The sequence below is a fragment of the Microcebus murinus genome, chromosome 14 (genome assembly GCF_040939455.1).
Source record: "Microcebus murinus isolate Inina chromosome 14, M.murinus_Inina_mat1.0, whole genome shotgun sequence".
In the NCBI taxonomy this organism is placed as follows: domain Eukaryota; kingdom Metazoa; phylum Chordata; class Mammalia; order Primates; family Cheirogaleidae; genus Microcebus; species Microcebus murinus.
The window spans coordinates 24,902,321-24,914,143 of NC_134117.1; the positions used below are offsets into that span (position 1 = coordinate 24,902,321).

Sequence of the window (11,823 nt, forward strand, 5' to 3'; positions counted from 1 at the left end):
CTCGGAAGCTATTCTGGGTATTTGCCTTCCCCCCCCCTCCTTTTCGTCCTCTTTCATTGGCTCCCGTGGTAAGTGGTTTGTTCGTACCCAACCCAGGTGACCATCCCAGCCATTTGTCCACCCCTCCCTGAGACCGACTCTGGAAGGTGAGGAGGACCTCTTAGGGCGGGGTGAGGACATTCCAGCTCTCCTCTGGCCCCCAGCTGGGAGTCTGGCCCGCGCAGATGCGCACGCGGCAGTGCACCACACCTGCTCGGGTCTTCAACAGCAGCTGTGAGCCCGAGACTTCCCCACTTAGGGAGGGCGACCCACACCTGCTGCGGCGTGCCCCATCTTACAGCTGCGGGATTGAGCACCGCCATGCCGAGAGGCCCGCCACCAGGGCAGGTGCAGGGCGTTTTCCCACTGCCCCCCTAAAACCTCCCTCCCGGGCTTTTCCTCTGCTACTCTGTTGAGGGTAGAGAAAAATAATGTGAGGTTTTGTGTGGGTTCCTCCCAGTCTCCACTTCCTAAAGATACTGCTCTGTTTTCTAACCTACCATCCCCTCTTGGTAAAGCCCTTTGGAAGTGGGGTGCAGCAGGGGCAGACTGCGTTGAATATTTAGAGCAACACCTCCAAGAAATGATAAATGATATTATTTCCTGCCCCTCAGAAGTCCCCTCAATAGTCCCAGTCTTTCCTTCATTTCCCCTTATACTCTAACTTGAAAGGCTGAGGACTGTAGAGCTAAGGTAAACCACTGAAGTTTAATTGGCTTCTGGGAGACCCCTAGGAACTGGGCTGCTGGCCCCAAGGCCTGGTCAGTAGAGACCCTACCTCCATAGGCACAGGGGTTGGGGAGCCTCAGTTCTGAATTTCCATATGACAACTGCTGTTACCAACCCTGAAACATAAAGGCCAAGATCCAGCCATATTTTAATGGACCCCAGAGGCATCTTGAAGGCATTTCCCAAGCGGAAGAAAATTCATGCCAGTTCATCATCAAAAGCACTTGCAAAGATTCCCAAGAGAGAAGAGGGAGAAAAAGAAGGAGGTGAGCTGACCTACCCTCAGAACCGTCAACTGCCCGAACCCTCAGCCTTCCTGTTGTTCAGCCCTACATTGTTCATGTCCGGAATCAGATATTAGAGCTGACTCTGCACGTCCAGGGCCTGTTTTACCTGCCTTGTACTAGGCTTGATCCCTGGTCATTGACAGGCCATTTGCTGTGTTATCTTCTTTCCCACTCCAAGACCTGCATCAGTTACAAAATACTCGTTGGTCCTCAGGAAATAACCAGCAGAATCCTTTGCTTTCTAGGAGGCTGGTGGGGTGGGCGGGGTTGCCCAACAGAAATCTCCCTTCAATCCCCAGACTTGTTGTAAGTTGTTTTGCAACCAAATTGACGAGGAGAGGCAGAGACTTTGGGGCTAGGGTGTCAGGTCTGCTAGACTGAAAGAGCAAGAAACATGTAATAGTAAGAAACATGGGTGCTTTATTGAAAGAATAAACGATAAAATGAAGGGATTCAAAACAGGAAGGGAAGAGGCATTCATTTTTTTGTTCAACATATATTTATAGGTTACCTACAATATGCCAGATGCTGTTCTAGGCTGTAACAGGGAACAAGGTATATAAAAATCCTTGCCCCTTACATTCAAGTAATAGCCCACAAGGAAACGTGCTGTATGCTTGTGGTAGGATCCCCAGGAAGAAGGATGTCTGGATAGAAGGAAAATTATTGTTTTGGGGGGAGGGGACTGTGAACCATTCATTCAGAGCCGAATCTGAAAGTAGGCACCTGGATGTCCCCTCTGCAGAGTGGCTGAGCTCCCTTCGGGCCCATGTTGTGCCCACTGGCATTGGACGAGCTCGAGCAGAACTCTTTGAGAAGCAGATTGTCCAGCATGGTGGCCAGATATGTCCTGTGCAGGCCCCAGGTGTCACTCACATTGTGGTGGATGAAGGCATGGACTATGAGCGGGCCCTTCGCCTCCTTAGACTGCCCCAGCTGCCCCTGGGTGCTCAGCTGGTGAAGTCAGCCTGGCTGAGCTTGTGCCTACAAGAGAGAAGGCTGGTGGATGTAGCTGGATTCAGCATCTCCGTCCCCAACAGGTGGGCTGGTCCTAGTTTTTTTTCAAATGTTTTCTGGCAGCATCTTGAAATTTATTCTTGTTATTAAACATTACTGTCCTTTTCTTTATTGGACACATTGGGAAACCAAGGTTTCAGAGGAGAAGATTAGGGACAGAGATAGATTAAGACCTTTGGTATCTTCACTTCCCATCACCATCGCTGCAGGTATTTGGATCAACCACAGCCCAGCAAGGCAGACCAACATTCTTCTACTCATCCTGGTGCCCATGAGGCTCTGCTTAGGACAGCTGTTTCTCCTCCTTCTCGCACTAGACCTGTATCTCCTCCCCAAAAGGCAGAAGAGGCACCAAGCACCCAAGCCCAGGTCAGGAGCTTCCCAGCCCCCGTATCTCCCTTCCCCTGGGAACCAGATCACAGAAATGGGGAGGGCCTGGTGGTGGTTCAGAAGTTCAAGGCCCCTGAGAGAGGAGGGCTCTTCTGTGAAGCCTTTCACCTCTTCCCAACACTCTTCACTCCCCTCAGCCATATCTACCACATACACTGAATATCCTCGGGCTAGGCCCTGGGGTAATCAAGCGGAACATGGCCCCACACTTCAGGAGACCTAAGTCTGGTGTAGAAGGCCCAGCCTCATTCTTGGGCCTAACTAGGAGACTTCTCCCACAAAGACAACCCTCATCTTTGAGGAGTCCTCCTCATGGCGACAAAAATTTATTGTCTCTTTTCCTTTTCTACCTCCAGCCCATCTCTGATGATGAAACCAGTGATGGGGAAGAAACCCGGGTCAGCACAGCTGATCTGGAAGCGCTAATCAGTGGCTACTACCCCAGCCCCCTTGAGGGAGATTGTGAGCCTAGCCCAGCACCTGGGCCACTCGATAAGTGGGTCTGTGCACAGCCCTCAAGCCAGAAGGCCAACAACCACAACCTCCACATCACAGAGAAGCTGGAAGTGCTGGCCAAAGCCTACACTGTTCAGGGAGACAAGTGGAGGGCTCTGGGCTATGCCAAAGCCATCAATGCTCTCAAGAGCTTCCACAAGCCTGTAACCTCCTACCAGGTACCTGGGGGCTATGGCAGTGGTGTTGGTAGGGTCTTCTCTTTACTAACCAGAGGTTAGTGGGGGCACCAGTTACTAATGGGGTTCAGGTACAATGGTTAAGATTTTATGATGTCTAAGATTTTCACAAAAGAAAAAAATGGGAGATTAATGAAAGCAGATTGACAAAATCTTGATAATGGTTGAAGCTAGGTGATGGGTACATAGGAGTTCATTATACTTTTGAATTTTTTTTAACATAAAAACATTTTTTTTAAAGTTTAGACTCTGGAGCCCAATAGAATCTGTGGATTCTGTGCAAGTTACTTAAACTCTCTGAGCATCAGTTTTCTCATTAGTAAAAAGGGACTAATAATAGTAACCATTTACAGTGTTCTTGCAAGGCATAAATGAGACGGTCCCTGTAGCACAGGGCCTGCACACAGTCGGCCCTCAGTAAATGTCAGCTCTCACCATTGTGATGATGATGATGGTGACTAATATCATCATTACTCTCTACTTCTCATTGCTGGTCTCCATCCCTCTGGGAACCAAAAGACAAATGACCCAGCCTTCATTGCATCCAAACTTCTCATCTTCAACTGTGCCTGAGCTTCACACAGCCACACAGTTGCCAACCAGCCAGGCTAGCTATACGCAGACATCTGCTGGAGTTGTCAACTTCTCTACTGCTGGCTCTGCCCCCCATCTCCTCACTCTTCTTTTTTGCCTATGTCTCCTCCTTCAGGAGGCCTGCAGCATCCCTGGGATTGGGAAGCGGATGGCCGAGAAGATCATAGAGATTCTGGAAAGCGGACATCTGCGAAAGCTGGACCACATCAGCGAAAGCGTGCCTGTCTTGGAGCTCTTTTCCAACATCTGGGGAGCTGGGACCAAGACTGCCCTGATGTGGTACCATCAGGTCACACCCTGGCCCATCCCCACTTCAGTTTTGCTGTGTCTCAGAGCTTCTGCCCCAGAGTTCTCTTACCCTGTGCTCTGATGGGAATGAACCCAGACTAGGCAGACCACTTTTCAAGGGTACCAGAGCTCATATAGACCCCTCTTCCAGCTCCCAGAACAGCCTTGTTGCTTGGTATCCTTGAGGTGTAGGTGGGGACAAGAAGTACATTTCTCTGTTTCCAGACCAGCTAGGGCTTCCTGAGATCAGGCCTTAGGGGCTGCATGTCCAGAACAGTGGTTTCCAAACCTGGCTGTGCCCAGAATCACCTGGGGAGCTTAGGAACAATGAAGGTGCCCAGGTCCATGCCCAGACTGATGGAATCATGACCAGTATTTTAGGATTGTGGCAGGGCTGGATTGTGGCATGTCTTCCATGCCCCCTGCCTTTCCCAAGTCCTGCTGGGTACAAACCCAAGCGCTCTGAAGTTGGTGCTGCCTCATGCCTTCCCTAGAGAGTCAGGCAGTGGAAGCCTCGTGTGTGTACTCATTCACGCCTCTTTCTTGGTTCTGGATCTTCACAGCCTCCCCTTCTGCCTGCTTTTTTCCAGGGCTTCCGAAGCCTGGAAGATATCCGGAACCAGGCCTCCCTGACTACCCAGCAGGCCATTGGCTTGAAGCATTACGATGATTTCCTAGAACGCATGCCCAGGGAAGAGGCTGCAGAGATCGAGCAGACAGTAAGCAAGTGTCCCAGAGCAGTGAGAAGAGCCAGGCCCTGCTGTAAGGTCCTGACCTCTCAGCTGGAGAGCCCAAGAGGCTGTGGCTCACCAGAGGTTGAGGAAAGAGCAAGTCGAGACTACAGCTGCCCAGAAGCGTCGGGGTGCAGGGGTGGCTTTGGGAGGGAAGAGCTGCACCATCAGCTCTCTGGATTAGAGTTCTCAGTAGCCAAGCATAGTTAGGATTGGGTTAGATGTTAGACTAGTGTTGGGACTGGGTTAATGTTAGGGGTGAGTAGAAGCAGATTATGGTCGGGATTACTTGAGGATATTGGAATTTGAACTGGACTAATTTAGAGTGGGTCAGGGCGGGGGCTTTTAATGTTTTTTTATTTACCAATTTCTTTGAGAACCTGATGAAAACTATGGACTCTTCCCTCCAGAATACACAAATGTGCAAAATTTTATATCTCTCTCCAGATGTATGGACCTTCTGGAGCCCACCCAAGGCTGGTTTAGGATTTGGATTAGAGCTGGTTTAGGAGTACAGTGCCAGTAGGATTAGGATCGGGGTTAGAAGAAAGTTCGGTGAAGATTGAGTTAAGGTTAGGCTTCCATTAGGAGTAGGGTTTTCTTAGTGTTGGTTGCTTTTGGGTTAAGATTTGTAGTTGTCCAAGAAATAAGGTTTGGCCAAGATTGGGGTTTGTTTAAGAGTTAGGTTAGAAATTATGTTTATATACAACCTAGATTAGGGCCAGGCACAGTGGCTCATACCTATAATCTCAGAATTTTGGGAGGCCAAGGCAGGAGGATTGCCTGAGGTCAGGAGTTTGAGATCAGCCTGGGCAACATAGCAAGATCCCCTCTTTAGAAAAAAAATTAAAAATTAGCCAAATATGTTGATAAGTACCTGTAGTCTCAGCTACTTGGGAGGCTGAGGTGGGAGGATTGCTTGATCCTAGGACTTTGAGGTTGCAGTGAACTATATTCATGCCACTGCACTCTAGTGTGGGTGACAAAGCAAGGTCTTGTCTCTAAAATAAGTAAATAAATAGGCTGAGTGCAGTGGCTCACACCTGTCATCCTAGCACTCTGGGAGGCCAAGGCGGGCGGATAGTTTGAGGTCAGGAGTTCAAAACCAGCCTGAGCAAGAGCGAGACCCCGTCTCTACTATAAATAGAAAGAAATTAATTGGCCAACTAATATATATAGAAAAAATTAGCTGGGCATGGTGGTGCATGCCTATAGTCCCAGCTACTTGGGAGACTGAGGCAGCAGGATTGCTTGAGCCCAGGAGTTTGAGATTGCTGTGAGCTAGCTAGGCTGACACCACGGCACTCACTCTAGCTTGGGCAACAAAGCAAGACTCTGTCTCAAAAAATAAATACTAGCACTCTGGGAAGCCAAGGCGGGCGGATAGCTTGAGGTCAGGAGTTTGAAACCAGCCTGAGCAAGAGCGAGACCCCGTCTCTACTATAAATAGAAAGAAATTAATTGGCCAACTAACATATATATAGAAAAAAAAATTAGCCGAGCATGGTGGCACATGCCTGTAGTCCAGCTACTTGGGAGGCTGAGGCAGGAGGATTGCTTGAGTCTAGGAGATTGAGGTTGCTGTGAGCGAGGCTGATGCCACGGCACTCACTCTAGCCTGGGCAACAAAGTAAGACTCTGTCTCAAAAAAAAAAGAAAATTAAAATAAATAAATAAAAATTTAAAAACCTAGGTTAGAGAGAGACTGGGGCACATTTAGGGCTAGATGTATCATTTTTTCAACTGACATCAGGATTAGGGGCTGCTTGTTATAGGCAGTGTTGCCCACTTTGGTTAGGATTCTGATGGGACATGGCCCCATGGAGACTCTGGCCCAGTTAGTTGAGATCAGCCTCCACCTCCTTTCTAGGCCATGGGACTATGAGACCAGCACAGGATAGATGGACAGGCCCCTTTGTCCACCCATCACCAGGCTTTGGGGTTAGTGATGACACTGTCACTCAGCCACGGTATCTGGGCAGGGAGAATGCCCTAGTCACCCCCTCTCCTCCCCCCTGCCCGCTGGAACAGAAGAGGCTTCCCACCTGGCCTTCCCATTGAAGGGCTCCAGCCTTAGGAGTTTTGATGGGATTACTCATCTGGGCCTCCTCCTCCCATTCTCTTGGGAGGCTCAAGAAGGGGATGAGGGGATTAGCACAGCCTGCCTGTCAGAAGAATTGAGGTGTCCAGGGCCCCAGAAATCTCAGTGTCCTGGGGCGGAGGCGGGGAGGTCATCTGCATGTGAAAGGCCTACGTGTCTCTGGGGTGGAGGCTAATGGGTTTATTTCTCCTCAGGGAGGGATCAGCCTTCAGCTGACAGTCCCCTCCATCTTCCTTCCCACCAGGAAAGGATGTGGGCACATCAGAATTGCCCCCCTCTTTGCTTTCTTTGCTTTCCTTTCCCATAAGTGCAGTGATATTTCTATGTTCTATTTTCACCCAGGCCTGGGCCCGGGTCATGCTGCTAGCCACCTGCTCAGGCCTTAAGCCCCAACTCACATGCCGCTGTTAGCTCCAAATCCATAGATTTCTGGGGCTGCCGAGACCTGACTGAGGGCTTCCAGGCACCTGGGCCCTTGTCCTAAGTGGAATTTCACAGCTGTGGGTGTGTGGGTTGGGGCAGGGGCCAAGAGAAAGTATGTCTCTTCGCCCTTAAAGAGCTCCAGAGGGCAAGCTCAGTGCCCTCCCTATGAAGCAGAGAGAGCATCTTCTTACATCTGTCCTCAGGTGCCCTGCAGCGTGAGCTTTCGCTTCTCTTCTAAGTGGAGCTAGAGAGCAGCAGCCCGAGAGCGGGCTCCCTCAGGCTGGCTGTGGGCATCTGGGCTTGGCTCAGGGCACAGGCTGAGTGTGGCTGTCCATGGGTCAGGGAAGGCCCTGGTACTGCCGTGGAAGAGGAATTCCCCATTGGCCCACAGCCCCTCACCCCTCACTGTTGTTTCCTAGGTCCGGGAAGCAGCGCAGACCTTCAACCCTGGGCTGCTGTGTGTGGCCTGTGGTTCATACCGACGGGGGAAGGTGACCTGCGGTGATGTGGATGTGCTCATCACTCACCCTGATGGCTGGTCCCACCAGGGCATCTTCAGTCGCCTCCTTGACAGCCTGCGGCAGCGAGGTACAAACTCCATCTCTGGGTGAGCAGGTTGGCAGGGGAGAAGGAGAACCTTAAAGTTGCAGTCTCTAGGCAGGAAGGAGGGGAAAGGTGCTTGTGAGAATCCCACCTCTCTCATGGCCAGAGGCCCCCCAAGGGAGAGATGAGACGGCTCCTCCACACGTCACTGGCAGTGCTCAATAATGCCTGCAGGCTGAGTGTCTCCTCTTACCTTTCTGTGACATTGTGGGGATTACTACCTGCATTTTCCAGATCAGGAGATGGGCCCAGAAAGGGCAGGATCACCTAGCAAATAAATGGGCAAGCTGGGAATAGAGAACCCAAACAATTAGGAGAGACCTGAGAGGATGGGACTGTCCAGGGCCTGGATCTCTGTCCTCCTAGCAGTTCCTCTGTCTTGGGCCAGGATTCCTCACAGATGACTTGGTGAGCCACGAGGAGAACGGCCAGCAGCAGAAGTATCTGGGTGTGTGCCAGCTCCCAGGGCCAGGGCGGCGGCACCGGCGACTGGACATCATCATTGTGCCCTACAGTGAATTTGCCTGTGCCTTGCTCTACTTCACCGGCTCTGCCCACTTCAATCGGTCCATGCGAGCCCTGGCCAAGACCAAGGGCATGAGCTTGTCGGAACATGCCCTCAGTACAGGTGTTGTCCGGAACACCCAAGGCGTCAAGGTGGGGCTTGGCCAAGTGCTACCCACCCCCACGGAGAAGGATGTCTTCAGGCTCTTGGGCCTGCCCTACCGAAAACCAGCCGAGCGGGACTGGTGACCGAGCCTGTCTGGGCGGGGGAGCTGAGCTGGACTGGCTGCCCCACCTGGCCAGACAGCATTCCCCTGCAGCCTCAGCTGGCTGAACCTCTCTACTTCAACCACCAGCTGTCCTCAGCGAGCCCGAGCCCAGGGCTCTGGGCCTGGGGGAAAGCCAGCCTGGCTCCCAGGGTCTGCCTAGCCCTCTCCCAGGCAGGAGCAGGCTGCTGTCCCTTCTGCCTCACCACTGCCCCTGGGAGAGTTTTGCAAATGGCCCCTTGCCCCATTTTTAGAAGGAACAGGTGGCTGATTTGAAGCCCCCAGGCATCCCCCTTCCCCACCCTAGGAAAGGTCTGGCTGCTGGGGTGGGCTAGGAGCTGCAGGGGAGAGGCAAGCAGCTGTGCTCCCAGCATCATCCATGACCCGCTGGAGTAGGAGAACGAGCCATTCCCCACGTATTCCCTCTACCCGCCCCGCTTGCTGTGCAGCTGGCCGTGCTGGGAAAGGGGCGCCCCAGGCTGGGTGAGGATAGCATTTGAAGGCCCAGGGGCCCAGTAAAGTGCATTTGACATTCAACCTGCCTGGTGTGTGAGATGCTGCAGCCCCACCTGCTTTCTTCCACCCTGGCAGGGACGGAGATGGGGGCCGAATAGAGGAACCCAGAAAGGCTGCATTAGCTGCCCTCTAGATAGACCTGGCCTGAGTCAGCTTCTGAACTCAGGATGGGGCAGGGAAGATATTAAAAAGGGAGAGTCATGGAATCAGACACTAGGAGCTCCTCTCTTTCTACCCATGAGCATCTCTTGTGGGCCCTGCTCTGGGCCAGGCTGTCAGGGGACATAAAAGTGACAAGGCTCATGGGAAATGATTAGTAACAACTAAATGGTGACCTGTGTACTACTGATGGGAGCAGGGTGGTCAGGGAAGGCTGGCTGGAGGAGGGGAGGAGCAGGCTGGCTGGGCAGGTGTAAGTGTTGCAGAGCTGAACCTGGTTCCTGGGCAGGCTTTCAGCCTAGTCCCCATCCTGCCAAGAAGGGAGACTGAATTTCAGAGCCCTGGGGGGAACTGGGGTCCTGTCCAGCTACTGAGCACCCACAAACCTACCACCCAGTCACCGCCTGGTTCTGAGTGGGAAGAAAGGGGTTCCCACACGCCTGCTTCCTGCCCCAGCCCAGTCCTCAGCACTCTACCCTGAGCCATGGTTGTCCTTGGATAGACCATATGTGTAGCAGGCAGAATAATTGTCCCCCCAAAATGTCCATGTCCTAGTCCCTGGAACCTGTGAATATAGTCCCTTAGTTAGCTAAAGGCACTTTGTGGATGTGATTAAGGTTAAGCATTTTGAGATGAGGTGATTATCTTGAGTAATCCAGTGGGCACAATGTAAAGATGAGTTCTTAAAAGCAGAGAACTTTTCCCAGCCACAATCAGAGAGAGATGTGAAGAGGGAAGAAAGGCCATAGAGATGTGATGTTTCTAGCTTGGAAAATGAAGAAGGGGGCTGCTAGCTAAGGGAGGTGGATGGCCTCTAGAAGCCAGAAAAGGCAAGGGAGCGGATTCTGCTCTAGAGCGGGCAGACAGGAATGCATCCCTGCCTACACCTGGGTTTTGTCCCAGTGAAGCCTGTGTCAGATTTTGAACCTGTTAGAGAGCTATGAAATAATAACTTCATGTTGTTTTAGGCCACTAACTTTGTGTAACTTATTAACTGCAACAATAGAAAATGGATAGACTGACAGACCATGGGTGCCTTCGTTTCTCCCTGTACAAAGTGGGCCAAGGGACAGTCTGTGAATGTGCCTTGCTGTGAGGTGGGGGACATCCTCTGAAGTTATGCGGGGGGTGTGGGGAAGCAGGAGAGCCTCCACATACCAGGAAGAGGAGAAGGTCAGGTAGGAGGAAAAGCCCTGGGTCCCAGCACTCTCTGGATGCTACATGGTCAGTCTGAGCCCCCCTTATTTCTGTCTGACACTTTGTGTGAAAATACAAGTCCTCTCTGGGCAGCTCAGCCCTACCCTGCCAAGCTGGGAGCCTCATTTTCCCAGCGCTTGGGGTGATGACATGAGTCTTGACCATACACTTGCACTGAAAGGAGAGCAAATGGAATTCCTATCCCTTTGAATGCAATGGGATTCCTCTTGCCAGGACTAAGGACTGCAACTTGGAGAAGACTTTGGCCTCACTCCGCCAACAGGAGAGCCCCTTTCTGGGTCCTCCCCCATTAGCTTAGAAATTGACCTCACATGGAAACTACAACTGTTGGGGCAACCTACTGCCATCCAAACTCTACAAACACATCCAGGAGCTGCCCTAGGCCTAGCATGGGCTCAACTCCAAGACCTTTGGCCCTATGTTCACTCTGCCTTCAGTCTAAGCACCAGCCAACTGTTTTCCAGAACCCTTGAGCCACTGGGCAGCCCTGCTTCTGAGCCCTGGAACTGGGGCACTGTCAGGGCTGAAACCTGAAACCAGCCTGAGACTCTGGGCCAGGTCTTATCCTCGTCCTACCGGTGGCTACCAGCAAGCCCTGGTCCCCACTCTAAAGGTCAGTGCAGAAGCTGAGCCCAAGCAAAAGACCTTCTAGAGGGAACATCCCTGGAGAAGGCCCCTGGGGCCAGATACAAGGAGAGGCCCCAGGGAAGGAAGGGCTGTGGGGAGGGCTCTGAGGCTAACTCTGGAGGACAGTGCAGATATCAGGCAAGGGAGGCCACCGCTTGCTGCTTGAGTAGCTGTGGAACCTCTTCTTGGACAGCAGTGGTGGCCACACCTTTGCCCTGCTGGACTCAGGTCACCTCCCATAGCGACAGACCTTCAGCCCCACTGCCCTCACCCACCCAGCTCTGGTTCCCTCAGATCAGCTGTCGTTATACATGTGTGGGTGCCCCTGGGTATACGTGTCCGTGTTCTGCTGCATGGTCATTTGTGTGCCTAGTGTGCATTTCTACGCCCTGTGTGCTGTGTGCTCGTGATTGTGTGTGTGTGTGTGCGTGTGCTTGGCGCGACCCCAGGCATGTGTCCAAGTGTCTGTTTAGGCCTCTGGGTGCAGGCCCCTATGTCGTCAAGGGCTTTTGCAGGGCCTACGGCTGGAAGGGGGGCATCCCTAGAAGTCCCTGCGGTGCTGGACAGGGACTGTGGAGGGGGGCGGAGCACTGGCTGGGCCCCGGACTTTGGGTCCTGGTGTCCATGGAGGAGGCCGCA

The 11,823-nt window shown here is 52.3% G+C and overlaps 1 protein-coding gene across 5 annotated transcripts; it reads left to right on the forward strand.

Moving 5' to 3' along the window:
* Nucleotides 1-25: 25 nt before the first annotated feature.
* POLL (DNA polymerase lambda) lies at nucleotides 26-10,363 on the forward strand. Of its 5 annotated transcripts, none has more exons than XM_012769302.3 (9): nucleotides 35-68; nucleotides 898-1,034; nucleotides 1,801-2,095; nucleotides 2,282-2,441; nucleotides 2,819-3,136; nucleotides 3,864-4,037; nucleotides 4,627-4,755; nucleotides 7,711-7,879; nucleotides 8,283-10,363. In XM_012769302.3, the coding sequence occupies exons 2-9, from the start codon at nucleotides 920-922 to the stop codon at nucleotides 8,645-8,647; spliced, it is 1,725 nt and encodes a 574-aa protein (XP_012624756.1). In that variant the 5' UTR covers nucleotides 35-68; nucleotides 898-919; the 3' UTR covers nucleotides 8,648-10,363. The 5 variants fall into 5 exon arrangements, with proteins under 5 accessions (XP_012624790.1, XP_012624756.1, XP_012624766.1 ...); XM_012769312.3 differs by having other exon boundaries at nucleotides 65-146; XM_012769319.3 differs by lacking the exon at nucleotides 35-68 and adding an exon at nucleotides 155-387.
* Nucleotides 10,364-11,823: the final 1,460 nt, after the last annotated feature.